We start from the raw sequence: 21,712 nt of genomic DNA on the forward strand, positions 1-21,712 counted from the left end.
ATTAATCATAACTTCGAACTAGTGATGTTTTCGTCTTGTTCCAGCATGGAATTGAAATTCTTAAGTTCTGCGTAGTATAGTGCATTCGGCCAAAATATTAAAGCAACAGAACAAATACAGTATAGACTTTAATGGTTGCACAACAAATTATGTGTGTGCCATTTAAAAACTTTGATCTTGCAAATAAACTGTACACAATACTTGAGTGAACATGACTGATGATCAGAGACAATAACCAATCAATAAGATTAGCACTCAAAGAGTTGTATGGTGTTTAATCAGTACTCCCGTACATATGATCATTATAAAGATACTAACTCCATGAACAGATTATCTCTGCCCATGCGAGTAACGTAATAGCACAACAACAATTTAATAAAGAAAGGCTATCAGCCAAGTTTGTCTATTATACAAAAATTTTTCTTGGCTTTTTCTTCTATTTACTCATAAGTAAATCCCAAAATTGTTTTGATTCTGACAAAACTTGTCTGCGCCTTCTATAATTAAATCCTAGTTGTGGATCAACTAAGTATTGAAATAAAATTATAAAAATCTTCATAGAACTAAAGTCTAACAAACTAGTTTTGAAACAAACTAAAGAATACCACTAAAAAAAATAGATGTCTGTAATTATGTAAATGTAGCTTACACCAACTGGACAGAATTTAGAATCTTAAAAAAATACTCATCATGTAACAACAATTATTAAACATGGCTTTTAATAATTAGATTTTTTTTTTAAAACAAGCTACAAAAAAATGAATATGATAATGAATATAATACTATGAAGATTACAAATGAAAAAAAAGACTAAAACCAAATGACATTTTTTGGACAGTGAACCAAATAGAAAATAAATTCTTTGAAAAAAATTTAAGACTGGGAAAATGGTGAGCATAAAATATAACATTGTAATTAATATACAAAACATGTACAAGGTATTAAAAGCTTAAAATGGATAAACTACAAGTTTTATTCCAATGTTAACGCACCCACCCTCAAATTAAAAAAGTAACATCTTATTTAAAAAATTGTGTTTGCTAATTTTAGAGAGTTTTATTGAACCTAAATAGAGAAAAAAATCTAATTTCAAACTCAATTTACAAAGTCAAAAGAAATTAAAGGTCTGTACATTTTAAGTTAATTAGTTTTTGTAGCTGAAGTTTCATTTAGTAACAAAATTTTAATAATTTTTTAAGTCAAACCATATTACAAACTGTAAACAATGTACATGGTCCATTGTGATAGTCTTAATGAATATATATTTAATTGGATTAAATGTAGCTATTTCTATTAAGTTCAAATATTTAAAAAAATTAAATTCAGTTCCTAAGTTATATCACAGCTAAGACTACAAGACATGGATTATTTCCCTTCAACTAAAACATGAATGACTTGTTTTTGAGGGTTTATAAGCAGTCAGATGTGCCAAAACTGACAATAACTATTAAAAAAAAAACACAAAATGACAGCCTTCAGTTTCAATATGTTAAATGATTAACAATTTACCGGTATTTTAGTATTTACTTAAAAAAAAGAAAACTTTTACAAATGAAGAGGTGTGATTGATAAGTTGAATGCTCAACACCATTCTCTGACTCAACAAATAGAAAAAAATTTTAGTTTCAAAAAAGAAAAATCTAAAGCAATGAGATTTGCAGACAAACCTTCTAACCCTTTGCAACTGCTATGTCCTCGCACAAACTTTGCAATATTTTCAAGGAAAAAAAACTGAGAAGTGAAAATATTAACCTTATTGTGCCATACCCCCAGGTACAGCAACCAAAAGTGCAGTTATCAAGCAGAACAATAAGTGCTTCATCAGACAGCAACCTGTTTACAACTAACTAGAACCTCCTTTCCAGTATCAAACAACATATACAAAAATACTCAGCAATAATCATTAACAAGAGGTACATTATTTTAATTTTTTTTTGTCTTTTTTTCCTTCTTTACAATAAACACAAGTACAGGGAAGCTAATGGCAGCAAAAACTTTTTTTTGTGTCAGAAGATTAAACAATTTTTACATAGCAGGGGACTTAACCAATTTTATAAGAGATGTTTTAAAAACTTAAACAAAGTATATAAACATCTTCAGATTTTGCCATCTTAAATTTTTTAAAATAATGATCCTATTCTAATCTGGGATATCTAGAAAATGTAAGGGTTCCTATTTCCGAATTCCAAGAGCTTCCCTGTACCACTCAACACCACAACACTAGAGATTTAAAAAAGAAACCAAAACACCGACCAAATCCTGTACACAACATAATTCTTCTTTAGTAGCTTGTATGTCGCCACAAGTTCACTTGCAGCGGAAATGTGCTTCATTCGTAGACAGACACACTGTTTGTACACAGTTCAGTAATCCATTAAAAAAAACACTACCGTTTGGTTAAAACAAGGCAATGTTTTTTTTTACTAGTCACACCCTTTTTTTTTTTAAAAATATGCCTCAAGTCCAATTCTATATTTTCTACTTCACCGAGACAATTCATGTTAACTTGTATGCCAGATCATAAGGAAAAAAAAAAAAACCACTTATCCTTCACCTTTGCAAACACTGTCAAGCAAATCTCCAGACAAATAATGAAACAAGATACTATCCAAATTAGAAGGGTAAAAAATATTTTCCAGTAGACTTAATTTAGAGAACATAAATGCTGACAAGAAGTGAATTGATGCCATACATAAAATATAACTAATCGCCTAAAAGCTCTGAAGTCTTGAAACACAGGAGTAATGTCATGTATCCATTAGCGAGACAAACATGAGATACAATGGAAGCATACACAGAACATAATAATGCTAACAAATACCTAAAAATGGTATTTTAATATAGACATGATATGATGAAATGAATGTTACTCCACCAGTCATATAACTAACCATACATATCATATAAATATAAAATATAATCATGCACACAGTTCCATGTATACTCGTATGTTTAGACTGGTACTCTGTGTGGTATTTTTGGTTCTCAATAAAATGCTAGAAATATATCTGTACATGTTAAATATACAGTTTTATTTAATGAGGCAATTGCAACTAAGGTGGGCCAAACTCATTTCATTTTCCACATTTATATCAAATGTAAACCTGTCATATTCTCAAAACAATGACATGCGCCAATTTACAATTCATGCAGAAATAATACAAAGAAATGATTATGAACTCAACTCATATTAGTTACAAATGCCTCTTATTTTCATACAATTAAATACCTATTATTCTTAGCTTAGAATAAATATTTTAAAAAATATTTACTTTAAAACATTCTTTTAGAATAAAAAAAAAGAATACTGCTGATTACAAGTTTAGTTTATAATAATACATCCTAGAAATATCCCATTATTCTGAATAATATAAATATTTTGTATCTATAAAACTGGTTGGTGCACAAAAGAAAAAACGATTTTAAATTTTGAAGTAAAGCAGTAAAGTATTTGTGGTTTGTGTACAATTTAATTTCTTTGAGAAGCATATTAGTCTTTGTAACAGGATAGTAAAAATGAATGTAATTTGGTATTCAAGTAATGTCAAACTAGAGCTATGCTCCGATTTAGATTGTAATCTTTTGTTGAAACAGTATAAAACCACAGCACCAAAGTATATGTGAACAACCAAGGGTAGGATACATAACTCAGTAAATAAGTATTACCAGGTTTTCATTTTTAAAAGTAGCTTTAAAAAACTGAAGACTTGCTATAAAAGCTGCAACCCACTTAAAACTGCAATTACAGTTGTTAATCATGGTCACTAAGACCAAAACAAAACTTTACATCCCCAAGCCCACCCTCAATTACCTTGTATGGAGTTGAACTACATTGTTCTTGGCAGTGGTTGATCTTTATATCGAAATAAACTCCACAGACCATTTTGTTACTATCTATCGCCATTTTTATGTCGCAGCACATCACGCAGACAACACAAAGCCATCCAGTCACAAAGCACATTTCCTCTGCAGGTCATCTGTAGTGAGTTAGGTGAGATATCACAGGCAAGACGCAAGGCTGCCATTTTATTCAGTCTCCGGCTTTGCGCTTGATTTGTCTACAAACTCTGAAATGATATCACGGAACCGTCCCCATGACCTCTCTGGAATGGTGATTGCCGTACGGAAATTGTTTCTGACCTAATAGAGGGGAAAAAATTGGTTAAGAAAAATTGGAAAAGGCATTAATATGTGTTAATACTGAAGATAGTCTTGATACAAAAACAAACGAACTACATATCTGCTAACTATATGCCTTAGTTAAAAATGACTCCTGACTAGTTTTCCTCATTTCTTGAAAACCAGAACAGAATGGATTAAAAATATACTCACACTCACCTCCGAGACGCGAAGGTATACACCTCTCCTGTTGGAGCCCACATCAAAATAGAACATTTTATTTTCCACTCTCATTGAGCGACTTTCAGGTAATTCATTTTGAGGCTCTGTGGGAAAAAAAAATTTCAAATTATTACAGAAAAGATAAAATTATATTAGCATTAATGCAATTGTTTCTCTGTGGCAGAAGCTAAACAGTTAACATAAGCAGCTGTTATAGAGCATGTTCAGATTTTTTAAAGAAATAAGGGTTTAAGCACTAAACAAAAACTACAGAACATTATCTGTCAATTTATCTAATTCATCTATCTAATTCAAAGGGTCAGAGTGTATTTTTCCAACATGCACTTAACTACCCTTGACCTCAGTACAGCAGCAGGTTGGATTTTTGTGAGACATAGTAGGGAGTATTGGAAATGAAGATGAAATTTTTAGTGTAAATCAATGCACCAAGAATGAAGTAAATTTTTAACGATGAAAGTAAATCATAGTCCAAGAATAAAATAAATTCTCAAAGCTGTTTTAACACAAACTTAACGCCTAAACTTAGGTATTTAAATCCTAAAGATAATTGAGGAAATCTAAAGAGGGCAGCCCTGAAAAATAATTTATATAGAAGTTGTCTATTTCTGCTAAAACATTGAGACAAAGCTTGAAATGAAAAGAATGTAAAACTCACCTTGGTCATCTGTACCAAATTCCTCAAGAAGCTCTGTCAGGGCATCTCTAAATTCAATCATGCCCTGAGCAGGGATAGCTATTTGAGAACGAGGACCCCCTCGCGGTATGGTCTGGGAGACCTGTTCAGAAACCTGACGGTCAGCAAACACGTGAGGCAAACAGGAGATGAGAATTGGTCATTTGGGGTTGGACAATGAGTACAATCACAACAACATAAAAATTTTGATATCTAAACTTATATGAAAATATCATAAACCCTGTCTCAATAAACAATAATGAGTTTCTTAGGATTAATCTTAAAATTATAAAGCAAGCAAGAAGATATTAGTTTCTTCTTTTAACTAAAAAAGTGATCGATTGCTAAGTGACATTAAAAGACAATCACAAATGAGAACACATTTTGAGATGCAGGGTAAATGGTAGAAAACAGAGTGATTTCAATAGATGAAACATTTATTCAATACTATATTTTCACTGCATTAAAATGCACTATTTAACACTAGTTTTGTTATATGTTAATGGATTTATCCTATAAATTGCAAAATTTAACTTCAAACAAAAAAAAAAAATCTGAATAAGTAATCATGTCAAGCAGGTCTCTAAGCAAGCACTCAACAAGTGACTATTGTTACCCGAAGAAATCTTCCACGTTGGTTTTCTTTAAGATCCAGGTAATAACGACGATTGTCTTTAACTATCATTTCACTTTTCAGTTTTCCATCTTCTGGAGGTGTTTCTGAATTGGTGGGGCCTAAAAAAAAAAAATTCCACCAACAGATTACTACCAATATGACTGTTTTAGCTGCTGCAAATTTATTAAAATGAAATAATGAAGAATGAAAAGCTCACCTAGTGATGCGTAGTGGTCAGAGAAATCTGACAAGAAATCCCTAAACTCAGCTGCAGATGACATTGCAAGAAGGAGCCTACTTTTCTTTCCTCCTGCACCGACCTAAAATAAAATAATGTGCTCATTTTTGTTTTATTTCATACAAGATGTACTGAATATTAAATGTATCCTTCTGACACAGGAAATACATGACATTTTTTTCAATGAAGTTAACAGTGAACTAGGTTTTAAAAGTTTGTAAATGAAGTCTAAATGTGTGGCTTTTCATAAATTTGTTGCACTTAATCATCCTTATAGCACTGGGCTCATACTTTTAAAAATTACTCATTCAACTTCCAATAAACTTAAGTGAACCCAGTTACATGAATCTCCATCCAACACTAGTACAGTTTACAAACACATAACAGAGTATTTGACCTTTGACTACAATATTGGAAAGAAAGTTTATTTTAAAAAGGTATAGGTAACACTATTTTTGCTTTATTAAATCTAAAAATGATTTTTAAGGTATTTTGTGTGGACTGACAACAAGGCTTTATACTGAAGTCAAGTAATGCAGACATCTTTACTAAAGCTATTGTTAGAACTGTTATATATAACTGTTCTACATAAGAAGAGGAATTTGAAACATATAAGATGAACATTTGCAAATGTCATTTTGCTAAACAAAAAATTGATTATTAAAATAAACTAATACTTTTCAGAATATTTAAAAATTATTGGGGTTATTTTTAAAGCATCCAAATCTCAGCAGCTGCTTTTTTTTCCACATCATGAACATAAATAATTCAAATAAAAGGCCAAAGGATAATAGTCACTTTACCCCAGCTAGTTTTCAATTAAATTGATTTATTTTTATTTTTTAGTGACCAGACCATGGAAAAAAATATAGGAAATCTAAAGCAGTCTAGTCACACCATTATACACCATCATTGTACTGATTAATAATTTTAAAAGGCCAATAATATTATATTATACAAAATACAAAAAGTCAAATGTTACTCTTAAATAACAATGAAGACCTGTCTTACTTCCATTATAATATTTAATTAATAATTTTAAAAGGCCAATAATATTTTAAATACAAAAAGTCAATGTTACTTTTAAATAACAATGAAGACCTGTCATATTTCCATTATAATATTAACTTTAAAAACAACTTATTTTAAAAATGAAGATTTACAACTTAACAAGTGAAATAGAATTTTAACATTAAGCTAATTTAAACTGTACTTAAGAACTCAAAAGTTTTAATATACACTGAAATATAAGCAGTGCAAATTTGATTACTATCGATGCAAAAAAAAAAACAACTATCATTTTTAAAAGTACCTAAAATTCAAAAAAGGTTTTTTTTTGGGTTTCCATTTTTGTTTATATTTATGGGCCAAACATGGTAAAAGTATTTAAAAGGCACAGGAAATGTATTATTAAAGAGTGGTAACATTTTAGATTACTTTTTTCCCGTATTTTTGATAAATATTTTACTGAAAATATAAAATTTTGACTAAAAAATTCACTGAAATTCAGGATCTTGACCTAGATTTAACCTCCATCTAGTACACCGTTAGGCTTAGCATAATTGACCAATTAAAACGTAATTCGTTTATTAGATCATCTATCTGAACTAGTATCTGTGCAGTAGGCTAAGCATGATACTCGATTTAAATAGGAATGTGTGGAATGCACATGAGGGCTGTTTCAGTAAAGGTCATTTTCAATCATTTCCAAATTTTTAAAACTTCATTAAAATTTTGGCAAAAATAAAAATTCAGAGAAAATTATACTCCCAGGGGAAAATAGCTGAAGCAGAAAAATTAGGGATTTCCAATCAAAATTGGAAAAGTCACATCAATATTTTCTCATATTTTTTTTATTTAGTGGAACTAACTACTATGCAGTGGGAAGGCAGTAAGACATGACTTTTTTTAAATTTAGTGAAACAATTCTGCTATTGCAATTAGCACATCCATCTCAACCATTTTATACATCTATATCCAATTTTGCTCATTTCATTCCAATGTATCAGTAGGAATAGTTTCAAACCAAAGACAACTTTTTATTTTTACCCTCAGAGATTTGTGAACTTAGCAAAATAATTTCTGGGCAGAAGGGAAACAATTGTGAACTATTATGCTGGGCTCTGAAAATATAGAGAAAAAAAAGGATGTAACGGTTTATTTTTTTGCTATGTTTTAACCAAACCCACCTCAGCCACCTTGATGAAGCGGCCTCGTCTGTTTTGTTTCACATCCAGGTAAAATCTTTTGGACTGAATGTGAAGTGTTCGTGTGGCCAGCTCCTGCTCCGCAGACCCACCTATGAGGAGAAAAAAGTTCTATTACTAAATTTAAAAAGACACTTTACTTGCAAAAAAAATCATATTACATAATGCACTTAATTTTGCTAAACTAACAATAATGACTAGCTGATGATAATCCTGATAAACTATTTAAAAATAACTTACCAGGATCTGAAGCTTCTGTGGAAAAATATTGCCAATAAAAAATTAATTCCTTTGTATATTAAAAATAAAAAAATGCACATACTCAGTAGCCTAATGTCTAACAAACTTCAAGGAGTGGAAGTCTAGAAAATGTTCAAAAATATTTTAGATGAGAAGATGTGTAGAGAAATCCTGATATACATGTGTTAGCTTGTTTTCAGATGTGGACTATTTGCCGTTGCAATCTACAATATGGTGGACACAACTGTGCAGTTTTATTTTTGCTCAGCTCTAGTGAACTTTAAACAAATAATTTAGAACTGGTTTGATGCAATATTGCATTATTAATTTTCAAGAGTAAAAAATAGATGGCATTGCTGTATATGCCAGACAGCTTTAAATAAGTGGAAAACATTAGAGCTTGGTTTGAAGTATGAATTCTGCATCTTAAAAATATTTTCGAAAATCCTGAATGAACCTTATGTTTGGTATCAAGAAAGGGTTGAGATTGTAATGTTTTAAATCAGATACAAGAATTTAAAATTATCAGCTACATAAAAACTTGGAACTAGTTGCTAAATACAGATATACAAGTGGCACAGTGAAGAGTTTTCATAGAAATAAAATATGAAATTAACAGGCCTCTACATGAAAACAAACCAGATAGCTAGTAGATGAAAAGCAGGAAATCTAGCAATTAGTAACTGTAGTGTGTGTTACAGCATCATACACTAGTCACATAATTAGGCTGTCAATAATGTTGGCATCCCCCCCCCCCCACGCAAAATTTCTGGTTTCCACTATTGTTTTGCAGGCGGGCCAACCTAAAACTTTGGCTGCATTAGTCTTTTATGACCTGAGCAAGAAATTAGGTACCTATTGTGTAGCTCTAAGTGGCAAACAATACAACTATTAACTTAACTTCATTAAATGTATTTTTTAATTATTCTCTTCCTTTTTGACTCCTGTACTGAATATTTATTAAGCCTAAATATCTTTTTAAACCATAAGCTTCTTTTTCGGAACCATCAGTCCCCATTTTGAATGGAACTATTGCACATCTTGCACATCTGGTGGACTCCGATCTCAATCCATGTATCAAATGAGCAGTTGGCATTAAAGTAACCTCTGGTTCATAAGAAATACAAAGCAGGTTTGATGAGCAGTAATCAGGTTGACGAAGCCAAACATCTTATAGTCAAATAAGCCTGAAACTTGGATCAGATGGATTTACAGAACCATCATATCTTTGTTCAACCGTAAAAAGAGAATTCGACAGCTACAGAGTTACCTGATGAAGGAATTGCTTTAGGTGGTAAGGAATTTTCTATAGCTGGACCTTCATCTGTTGAGGAAATGTCTAATGATTCTTTTTTCACAGGTGATGCTACTATGCTGTCAGGTCCTGCAAGATGTATGGAAGAGCATAGTTATTGTATTGATGGTAATTATGCTAGTGAAGTCGTGTCTGCTGCTGAAGAGGTAGTTAACTACCGGTACCAGCAATGACTACCTGACTGGCTATAGCTTAAGAAGTAAAAAGTGTTATCTAAGTTCTGAGAAATCAGAAACACTTCAATTTTAGTAAACAATAAATAAACTTAAAATAGAAACTAGAACAATTTTTAAAATTTAAATTAAAAGTTTGAACATGTGGAGAAAACATGTCTAATTATAGAAGAAAAGTATGTGGTGGAATTAAGGAAAATGAATTTTCCCCGACAAGAAGCAGCTTTTAATGGACCAACAGAAAAGTGGTAAACTATTAATGACTACAAAAATTAAATCTTAAAAAAACTGCATAGATTACAGGAAAAGAGGCATCTCAACAAAGGGGTTGGTGAATAGAGAACAATGGATACTAATAAATGTGAGATGGGGTGGCTGGTGGATAACTATTTATATAGAGCACTGGTTCCCAACCTGGGGGTCGCGACCCCCCTGGGGGTCGCGAAGGGCTTTCTGGGGGGTCGCCAACTGGTATACTAAACCTTAGTAATTGGAAACAACACATAAATATTTAGAAGAATTTTTGAAATTCGTCTTTACTAACATCACTGGAAAGGGAATAGAGAAGAAGCAAAGCGTACTGTACAAAGTTGTTCTCAGTCACGAGTTTATGAAATCTTCAAAACTAAAACATCATTTGACACGAGTCATTCGAAACACACCAAAAAAGATATGGAGTTCTTTCGTCGGTATGAAGCTAGTTGCAAACGTCAGAGACTTGATCGAACAGGAAGTTTCACCAAGGAAACACAGCATTAGTGCAAGCATCACATGAAGTCGTGACAGAAAAAGCCAAGCAAAAAAAAAAACACAATAGGAGAAAATCTCATCAAACGCTGCATGTTGAAGATGGTGAAGTTAATTCTTACATGTCCGTAGATGTTAAATAACACATTTTTATTGAAATCAAGCTTTCACCATTGTTTGCTTTTCAAGTTGATAAATCAACAGACGCGAGTTCGTGTTCGCAGTTGCTGGTCTTTGTCTATATTTATTCAGATGATAGCAAAGAAGAGTTGCTCTTTTGTGAAGATAGCATGGAGAAAATAAATACGTTTTTTTTAAAAATTGGATGATTAAAATGCGTTAAAACGGCTGTGAGGATGTGTACGGATGGTGCACCATCTATGTTTAGGTCAAAATCGGGCTTTCAGAAAGCAGAAAAGATTTAGCTCCCTAACCACTGCCCTCACCAATCACCATCAAGACTCCATTGCTACTATAAGTGGTAAATTATATAAAATCTGGAGCCTTCAAAGAACTGAGCAAAGACCTGAATAAATATCACGAGGTTCTTCTCTTCTACACTACAGTACGCTGGCTGTCAAACGAATGGTTGTAAATTGTGTTTTTGAATTGAAATCTGAAATCAAATTGTTCTTGTAAATGCAAACGAATCAAGACCTTTTGGTATACTTAAAACGACTTAGAGTGGTTGGAGAGAGTAGCATACCTAGCAGATGTGTTCGAACATCAACATAAGCATAACCTGAAGCTTCATGGAAAATGAACGAATATTATCACTTTCCATGATAATCTCGGGGCATTTTTATCAAAGCTGCAAAATCGGCGAAGAAAATAAATCTTGGAAATATTGTAAATTTGAGAAACTCTGCAGTGTGGTAGATGAATCTAATTGTGAGATAATTACAATTTTGAAAGAAGAAATTTCTAGGCATCTTGAATCTCTTGATAACGAACTGCAGCGCTACTTCTCGGAGCTGAAAAAAAAAAGAATCTGCATTGACGCATTATCCATTCTCTTCTTCCCTTGATGTTGCCAGCATTCCCGATGAATTACAAGATGAATTCTAAGATTCTTTGATTTGTAGAATGATTCCGCGTAAGATGAAAAACTTCAGACACAATTTTGGTGTAGTATTAACCATTTATATCCAGACGTAAAATTGATTGACTTTTCGAGAATATAATTTTATTTTGAACACTTTTTTTAAAAACAAAATTAAGATAATGATAATGACATAGGTTGGCGTTAACAAAAAAATACTTTAAAAAAAAATTAACCGCGAATGTTTAGTGAATAGTATGCAATTTTACTCATGGTATTACAACAGTTATCAAGAGTAGTTCATATTGAAAGTCTACTAGAAAATCTTATTTTAGTGCTTATTAATTTCCATACTAATTTCGGCTTTTTAATTCTATGGGGGTCGCGGGTCGCTTAATTTTTATAAAAGGGGGTCGCCACTCGAAAAAGGTTGGGAACCACTGATATAGAGGTTTTAAAAGAAGCCAGGACACACTTGTAATGAAAAAAATAAAGCTTATTGAGAAGTCTGACAGATAATTACTAGCGAGAATGAGGATCAGCTAGCATGTATGTATGGTGTAAATGTAAAAAACCTACAAGTTTTTATTAAAGTATGTAGGAAAAAGAAATTAAATTGGGCTAGCAGTATCAGTTATTCATGCAGCTAAGAAAGATAATCAAGCTGCCCCATTTTCCATTATTGCTAGGACATAAGAAAATACACAAGGGTTTCTGAGACCAGTTTTATAATACACAGTAACTTCAAGGATAAGCTGCAAAATGAACTGATGTTAATTCAACTGAACAGCAACAATCCTAAGTTAAACGGCAGTAGTAAAAGTATAGACAAAATAGTCAATAAAAGAGGTTAAACTAGCTACTTTCAAAATGCAAGGTGGCCCTGGAAAAGAAAAACCAGCATACTGTTTCAGCACAAAATAGGCATTCTGATGCAAACTAAGAACAAAAAAAATGTTGGAAGCTGCTGAACAAAGGAGAGCAAGAAGTGTATGTCTCAGCCTGAGTAAACAATAATGCAGACACTATTTCTGGTAAGAATTTTGGGTGATGAAGAATAGATTGTCATTCAGCTGATTTTTAAGCAAGGTAGATGATCAGAATATGCTACAATTATTATCAAGAAAGGAGTCTGCTCTCAACCCTGAGTTGATTGGCACAGGATGAGCTTGAAGCAAATGTTTTTTTGTCCTTTGGTTATGTTACCAACAGCTGACTTGAGTAGAGACCTTTGCTTGAAATCCAAATTTTTGCAGACCTTCTTTTGGTAATCAGTTTCTTGAGTTTGTAAACAATTTTCTACACAGGCAAGTGTTATAATTTCCTCTAATGAACATGCTTTTATTCTTTTTAAAATACTAGTTAATTATATGAACATGTCCTTATCTATTAAGTATGTGCCTATATATATTTATATTAGTATCTTTGTACATTTATTCATTTATAAAACTACAAAGCTTAGCTTATATTATTATTCTTTTTACTAAGGGGGCCTTTAGCTTTGTTTATATAGACTCAGTACATTAAAACTTAAAAATAATACTGTATAGGCCAAGTGGATGTTTCATATAAGCCTAGTTTATGTTATTTTGCTTTTAATCAAGGCTATATCCTATAAATTAGAATAAAGTACACTGTTCTTGTACATAAGTGTGTCAGGGGTAGGCCTATATCTAAATCAGGTGTATTTATATTATACATTACAAGAAATAGGCATTATGTCTAATTGTAAAGTAAATGCTTTAGTTCATTCTCTCAAAATATAAGCTGATGCATATGATATCCACTTGCATACTATTATTGATAATTGAACCAATATTTGAAGACGCCCCAACGATTGATGCTGATACACACACTAGTCACTAGGCCAACAACAAAGCTTTGAAATAAAAATGTCTTTGCTTACCCTTTAGGCTTAACTTTACCTTTATTTAGACATTCAATGTGTATAATTATTCAAAATCCTGCTATTGTTGGTAAGCCTTTCTGTCCCCCCCCCCCCTCCCCCCACACACACATGCTGGGAAAATGTCTACTTCAACAGTTTATTTTCCTTTCTCAAACTTAGGCACCAGTACTGAGCAAACTAGATCTACAGAGCTGTTGCATAAAGATATTTAGATCTAATTAATAGCCAAATTCTGAATATAATTTAACTAGTGTACTACAGAAATGCTAAAAGTAATGTTGTTGTTTTTATCTGTCCGCCATGTTTTTTGAATCATTTGTTGTGAAGTTTACTGGTGAAATGAAATATTTATTTATTTATGAAACATTAACTGCAATCTCTCTAATAGTTGCTCATTGTACGATCATTTATCAATTAGCACTATACAATGTTGGGTTTACAACTAAATCTAGGATGCAATCGCACAATGTAAAATTACGTTGTTTTTATTCAATTTCTGGTAGACGATGTTTATTTTTAAACTCACGAGCGACGACCGCCGAATCATTCTGACCTCGCCGCCGCGTCCAGCTCCATAGCAAAGCATAACTGACCTACATATTCCTAGAGTGTTAAAATGCAAAACAATGGTTTTAGGCAGTAAGGCATAATATTTAATTGATAGGTACATAATAGATACCTTGGGCCTGCGGCTGTTGTTGTTCATCTCCACTCTCTCGATCCGACATGGTGCAACCCTCCTAGCAAATCCACTGCCTCCTTCTGACTCTAAAAAAATTATTCATGAAGTATTGCGCACTAAGTCGTGACGTAAATAACAATTTTGGAATAAAATTGATCACCGGAATATATATACGAAAATATACACATTAATTTGTGTACATAGGCGCCTATTTAAATACAAAAAAACGACAATAAAATTAATAATAGCCCTAGATCTTCTACATTAAAAAAAATTAATTAAGATTCGTAAGTTCCACTAAAGCATCTAATTTTTGTCAAAATGCAAAGTATGTGTTGACACTAGGCTGCCAAATAAATTAAATCAATATAATATTGCACATCGTGTCATGAAAATTGAAATAGACTCAACAGTTTTTTTTTTCTCTATCAAAATTATTGTTATGCTTTCTCTTGCGCATTTCATCTAACAGTAACAGTTCTGTTTTTGTTTGGAGCTACTCGTTCATTTCATAAAGAAAATGTCTAGAGAGTGACGGTCTGAGGATCGTCAATAAACAAAGGTAAATAGGCTGGCTCAAGCGGTCTGAGAATATAAGTAGGCATTCTGCTGTTTTCTACCCATGCAACAGGGGCTGTTTCTGTGACCTAAACAGATTAAGGGGTAATGTGGTCTGCTCTATCGAGTAAGATTTTCATTCAGCCTAATCGCAAGAACTTCAAAAAGCAGAGAAGTAGCCAGGGGAGTGCGGATGGGGCGGCCGCCCCGGGAGCCAACCTTAATGGGCACCAAATTGGGTGGAAAAGATAAATGATAAGCTCATGTTGAGCTCTGCATTACTGAACTGTACACAGTTGAAATTAAGAAAATTGACTTATACGTAGCTGTACGGACTTACCCAACCATAGTATACATTAATTGTGAGACACCAAAATAAAAAACAAAAACAAAATGGGGAGGGCTTTTCGCCGTGGATAACTAGGCTATATAAAGGGGGGGGCGCAAAATCCATAGCTCGCCCCGGGCGCCGAAATGGGTCACATGGGTGGCTACACCTCTGACAAACAGGGGCAATGTTTACAAACACAAAAACACGTTATTCCACATTTCACCGAAGTACCAAGCTAAGTATTTTAATGTAACAATGCAAACAATTAAGATTGGCCTAATGTGAGAAACTTTAAATTAATAAACTTAGGGTTCGTCACCGTTTCAAAGATGTGTTCGATTTACTATCAATTTAATTTGGATAGCGCGTTTTCACACTTTTTTAATCGAGTTTGAATAAGCTTCATTGTTTAAACTATTATCATAAAGCAAAAAAGGCCTATACTAAATTTCGAAAGTACCAATAATGAATTGTTAACAGATCTAGCTATTTTATATAATACATTAAAACGTGGGTTAAATTATTTTATAGAATTCATTTGAAAGCTTGTAAGGAAATATATTACACAAATAGGCCTATATTACATATTTTAGCAAACGGTGCATTTAAAAGCTTATTAATATAGGTTTTTATATTAGTTTCATTTTCCACTTTGTATTCATTAGTTCTAAAAAAAATCTTTAAAACCCTGATCAATAGCTTTCGATATCTTAAAAATACAATTTTCCTCTCCTTTCAATAGTCAATAGTCGACTCACATGCGAGAAATCAGCCAACCGTAACCAAACTGCTCACAGCTGACTCTTAGTGCAGAGGCGTAGCGACCCTTCCCGGCGCCCGGGGACAAACTTTCGATTTGCACCCCCCCACCCCCTCAAGATTTCGTTTTTTACCCCCCCCCCCCCCCCCTCAAACTTTTGATTGCACCCCACCCCTCAAGATTTCGATTTGTACCCCCCTCAACCTTTCAATTTATTATTCCAACCCATTTTGGCGCCCCCTAAGGTCGGCGCCCGGGGACATGTGTCGTCCCCCCCCCCCCTCGCTACGCCTCTGACTTAGTGTCCGTCTGAAAAAGTGTGTAATTTAGCTCAATATTGTGAATCCTGTGACAAAAATGTCAATGTATTTTGTGGAGTCAGCAATAAATCAGACGAAGGGTACAATGCTATAATAAACAGGAGATCAGGAACTGGAGATCAGGCTCATACTAGTTTGCAAACCCAACGTATTAACATGCCCAAAAATTCAGATGCCGAAATTCCCAACAGCGGATGGTATACATCCGTGTACCAGACGTTGAAAGAAGTCGCGGTGGTCCACGGAACGTCTTGCAGTTGCTTTGAACATTGAGATGGCATTCTACAAGCGAAGAAGATAATACAGTGCTGTCAATCAACGTTATTCCAGAAAGAGTTTCCATTCTGCACGAAGAAATGATCTCAACTGCGCGATGAATGTAAGGCGATATTAGCCATTTCCCGATTTTGCCGGTCATTTCCCGATTTTGCAGGTCATTCGACTATTTAGACGATACCGGACCTTGTCCGTAACATACTCTTACACTCTGAATACATGGCTAATGTCAAGACCTATAGAGATCTAGATGTCGGTGGCCATATTAAATACACTACTAATTAGTGACGATTCACTACAAGCAGAGTTTCTATTAAGCATCTGAATAAAGTCTACCCCCCCCCCCTGAACGAAATAGAATTTATATAGAAAATATATGCTTTTAGCAGTGTCCGCTCCTACCAAACCCCAAAAATTTCAAGTGCCTCCCCCGCCCCGGAAAAAATGTCTGAAAGAATCACTGACCACATGGGCTCTAGAAAAATCACAATAGTGGATAAGAGTGAGGAACTTATACAATACAAATCTCGCCAAAAGAATTTCTAGTTTGTTTCTCTTATGTGTTAGTAGTATATTAGGTCACTTTTGGGTAGTATGGGTGAGCAGGAGCAGGAGCAGGAGCAAAGGATATATAGGAAAATACTCCCCCAGCCTGGGACAATGACATATAGCAAAATACTCACCCACCTGGGTGAGGCGGGTGAACCGGAGGTACAACGAGATATAGTAAAATACTCCCTGGGGGAGCAGGAGGTACACCGACATATAGCAAAATACTCACCCAACTGGGTGAGGGTGGGTGAGCCGGAGGTACAATGACATATAGGAAAATACTCACCCACCTGGGTGAAGGTGGGTGAGGGTGGGTGAGCAGCCTGGGACAATGAGATATAGTAAAATACTCACCCACCCTAGGGTGGGTGAGCAGGTGGGGGAGTAGGTCAGTAGGTCACCACCGGTGACCTTGTGACGTAATTAGTAACATTATGACGTAATCATTGACCTAGTTACGTAATTTTAATGCGTTTTTTTAAAATTAGTTTTAATGAGTTTTTTAAATTTTAATTAATTTTTGACCTAGTTACGTAATTTTATTGTTTTTTAATTAATTTGATTTTAATTACTTTGTTTGTGTTTTGTTTGTTTATTTTTAATAAGTTTAATTAATTCGATTTTTTATTTATTTTGTATTTGTTTGATTTTAACTTTTTAATTATTTTTATTTTGTTTATTTTTAATTTAATTATTTTATTTTTAATAAGTTTAATTAATTTGATTTTTATTTATTTTGTATCTAGTTACGTAATTTTAATTTAATTTTATAATTAGTTTGAATTTTTATTGACTAGTTATGTAATTTAATTACTTTGATTGTTTAATTAGTTTGTTTACTTGTTGTTTAATTTAATTACTTTGTTTATATTGTGTAATTTTTATTAACGAGTTACGTAATTTGCTTATTTGTTTGAAATTCATTTTAATTAATTTGATTTTAATTACTTTGTTTAATTTATTTATTTGATATATTTCTTTTCTTTGTTGTTTAATTTGTTGGTTTGTTTATTTGGTTGTATGTATGTTTTAAATTCTCCCATACAACGACCGTGTACAAAAAACAGGTTAAATTCTCCACCACAACGAACGTTACAAAAATAGAACATCCATTAAAGATAACGATCAGCCACAGCTGTTACGTATCGACCCGCCCGCGAAGTTTTCTCACCGCTGCCCGTTTTAATGGGAATGTATTGATCGCAGCCGCTGGCCCATCACACCTAATTAAATTTTTGTTATGCTTCACCGAGTTTCCCCCGAGCGGTTGACAGGTTATGGTAATTAACGACGTACATTAAGTGCCTCTCCGTGAAGTACGTAGGTCATTATGCAACAGCTGTTGTGCGACAGCTGGTGGTGTAATTAGGTTGAGCAACCGGACATTACCTTGTTGGTTTTCTAGTACGCGTATGCTACACGTATACACACACACACACACACACACACTAAATTAGAACAAAAGTCTTCTTATATTTTATTTGTTTATTAACGTTTCTCCAATTCATCAAAGGCTTTTAAAATTTCATCCTGTAAACTTAATAGGCGCTCAAAGCAGACGTGACTCATACTAACACCAGAATTTGTAGGAAAATTGGGCAGACGGAGGGGGAGGGAGGGGGAGGGAGGGGGAGGGGGAAGGGGAGAGGGGGAGTGGATTTGAGGCAGGCGGAGGGGGAGGGAGGGGGAAGGGGAGAGGGGGAGTGGATTTGAGGCAGACGGAGGGGGAGGGAGGGAGGGAGTGGATTTGATTTTTTAATTAGTTTAATTTTTTTTAAATTTTAATTTGTAATTTTAATGTATTATTTTTATTAATTTTTATTAACGAGTTACGTAATTTGCTTATTTGTTTGAAATTCATTTTAATTAATTTGATTTTAATTACTTTGTTTAATTTATTTGATATATTTCTTTTCTTTGTTGTTTAATTTGTTGGTTTGTTTATTTGATTGTATGTATGTTTAATAGTAAACGGAGAGGGGTGAGGGTGGTTTAGACCGATGGTCGGGGATTGAGAGGGATGGTCGGGGTTGAGGGTAGGGGTGTGCTATTGTAGACAAAAGTAGAAAGTTCTTTGTGTCCTGACTTCGATTTAACCACAGCTGTTACTCATTACCGACAGCTGTTACGTATCGATCCGCCCGTGAACCTCCCCTGCACGACCCGTGGTTGCTTAATAGCGGGTTCACTGAAGCGATCACTGCAGGTAATTAAGCGAAGCCATTAAGCGCGGGCGACAGGGGGACTTAGTGCGTTGGTACGTGAGGTATGCGGGGGTAGACATGTTTTTTACAAGTCTGGAAAAGTAATTAAGTTTTTTATGACCGTTCCGATTTTCTTTTGATCTGACCACCACACACATACGCGCGCGCGCGAAATTCATACTAGGTCGATAAAGGCGGAGAGAACTTATAGGTATACATTATCATGGTGACAACAAAAGCGATCCTTATTTTATTTACATGAAAGCGTGTTTTCCAAAAAGTGTCGCCATGCCGTTGTCATTTTCGCAGCGGGGTTTATTTTAAGTGCACCTCGTGCACGTTTGTTTACATTTTAAAAGACGTGTCGCGTGTCTTCCCCACATGTCTTCCCTAATAGAGAAACGAGAGGAAAGACAACTGTTCTAAAATTAGAACAGCCTTGTTTACAGCCACGAGTAGCGTCCCTTGTGAAAAAACTCGCGTCAGAATCCTTAACTAAACATTCAATTTCTTTAACAAGTTAAAAAATAATTTAGGAAGACAAGGGTTAACAACATTAGACGCCACCGTTTTTGTTTCCTGTGACGACAAGGCACAATACACTTTTGTATTTTGTGTCTCAAGTAGAGGGGTGGGATATTTTTTCTTTGTAAGCGTGTTGTAAACAATAGGTAGAGGAAGCGATTACTAGGTAAGAGGGGAGAGAACGTGACGTCCATCGCGATATTTGAAAACATGGCGATGTTTAACCTCAACCAAAAAAGGCAATGAACCTAGAAGGAAGACGAATATATATCTTAGTCTTGCAGCAGATTACCTTCCCATGTTCGCTTTAGTATTACAGTTTTCATCAAACTTCTTTTTGACTTGAACTTCTTTAATTTTTAAGAAAGTTTACTTATACATAATTCATTACGTCTAATGGCAATTTTTTTATTTTTACCACTCAATGTATTTTGTTTTTCTATATCTTACATTGTCATCTTAATTTTTGATCACCTTAGTAAAAATTTGCTTAAGATTATAAACTTCAATGACACACCGTTTAAAATGTCTACATTTAAAGTTCACCAAAATAATGACGTAAAAACTAAATATGATATGACATTAGCATACATATCATTCAATCTAATCACTCTAAAGTACAAATCAATAATTTTTATTGATTAAGGGGCTGGGTGAGTTATTTTTATTCGGGTGCGCAGGGAAGGTTTGGAGTTGGTTGGGACAGATTTTATACACGAGTCTCTGTTTCGGAGTTGGTCGGGGCAAATTTTTACTAAGGTGATCAAAAATTAAGATGACAATGTAAGATATAGAAAAACAAAATACATTGAGTGGTAAAAATAAAAAAATTGCCATTAGACGTAATGAATTATGTATAAGTAAACTTTCTTAAAAATTAAAGAAGTTCAAGTCAAAAAGAAGTTTGATGAAAACTGTAATACTAAAGCGAACATGGGAAGGTAATCTGCTGCAAGACTAAGATATATATTCGTCTTCCTTCTAGGTTCATTGCCTTTTTTGGTTGAGGTTAAACATCGCCATGTTTTCAAATATCGCGATGGACGTCACGTTCTCTCCCCTCTTACCTAGTAATCGCTTCCTCTACCTATTGTTTACAACACGCTTACAAAGAAAAAATATCCCACCCCTCTACTTGAGACACAAAATACAAAAGTGTATTGTGCCTTGTCGTCACAGGAAACAAAAACGGTGGCGTCTAATGTTGTTAACCCTTGTCTTCCTAAATTATTTTTTAACTTGTTAAAGAAATTGAATGTTTAGTTAAGGATTCTGACGCGAGTTTTTTCACAAGGGACGCTACTCGTGGCTGTAAACAAGGCTGTTCTAATTTTAGAACAGTTGTCTTTCCTCTCGTTTCTCTATTAGGGAAGACATGTGGGGAAGACACGCGACACGTCTTTTAAAATGTAAACAAACGTGCACGAGGTGCACTTAAAATAAACCCCGCTGCGAAAATGACAACGGCATGGCGACACTTTTTGGAAAACACGCTTTCATGTAAATAAAATAAGGATCGCTTTTGTTGTCACCATGATAATGTATACCTATAAGTTCTCTCCGCCTTTATCGACCTAGTATGAATTTCGCGCGCGCGCGTATGTGTGTGGTGGTCAGATCAAAAGAAAATCGGAACGGTCATAAAAAACTTAATTACTTTTCCAGACTTGTAAAAAACATGTCTACCCCCGCATACCTCACGTACCAACGCACTAAGTCCCCCTGTCGCCCGCGCTTAATGGCTTCGCTTAATTACCTGCAGTGATCGCTTCAGTGAACCCGCTATTAAGCAACCACGGGTCGTGCAGGGGAGGTTCACGGGCGGATCGATACGTAACAGCTGTCGGTAATGAGTAACAGCTGTGGTTAAATCGAAGTCAGGACACAAAGAACTTTCTACTTTTGTCTACAATAGCACACCCCTACCCTCAACCCCGACCATCCCTCTCAATCCCCGACCATCGGTCTAAACCACCCTCACC

General features: G+C 34.2%; 1 protein-coding gene across 5 annotated transcripts; it reads right to left on the reverse strand.

Moving 5' to 3' along the window:
• Nucleotides 1-423: 423 nt before the first annotated feature.
• Nucleotides 424-14,313, reverse strand: LOC131932071 (transcriptional activator protein Pur-beta). 5 transcript variants are annotated; one of them, XM_059288947.1, is made up of 9 exons: nt 14,202-14,313; nt 9,607-9,720; nt 8,337-8,351; nt 8,079-8,188; nt 5,869-5,971; nt 5,652-5,770; nt 5,018-5,138; nt 4,339-4,445; nt 424-4,140 (listed from the first exon to the last, which is right to left on the reverse strand). In XM_059288947.1, the coding sequence occupies exons 1-9, from the start codon at nt 14,248-14,250 to the stop codon at nt 4,027-4,029; spliced, it is 852 nt and encodes a 283-aa protein (XP_059144930.1). In that variant the 5' UTR covers nt 14,251-14,313; the 3' UTR covers nt 424-4,026. The 5 variants fall into 5 exon arrangements, with proteins under 5 accessions (XP_059144930.1, XP_059144929.1, XP_059144928.1 ...); XM_059288946.1 differs by having other exon boundaries at nt 4,333-4,445; XM_059288945.1 differs by having other exon boundaries at nt 5,018-5,150.
• Nucleotides 14,314-21,712: the final 7,399 nt, after the last annotated feature.

This window comes from Physella acuta, unplaced genomic scaffold, assembly GCF_028476545.2.
Source record: "Physella acuta isolate Inbredline_101_S28 unplaced genomic scaffold, ASM2847654v3 ptg002083l, whole genome shotgun sequence".
In the NCBI taxonomy this organism is placed as follows: domain Eukaryota; kingdom Metazoa; phylum Mollusca; class Gastropoda; family Physidae; genus Physella; species Physella acuta.

Excerpts from the sequence above, each read along its gene's own strand:
- LOC131932071 (XM_059288944.1), bottom strand. The coding sequence starts at position 14,250 with ATGTCGGATCGAGAGAGTGGAGATGAACAACAACAGCCGCAGGCCCAA. Across the intron at positions 5,151-5,651 it reads AACGTGGAAGATTTCTTCGG|GTTTCTGAACAGGTCTCCCA; the intron begins GTAACAATAGTC and ends GCTGACCGTCAG. Across the intron at positions 4,141-4,332 it reads TTCGCGTCTCGGAGGTGAGT|GTCAGAAACAATTTCCGTAC; the intron begins GTGAGTATATTT and ends CCCCTCTATTAG.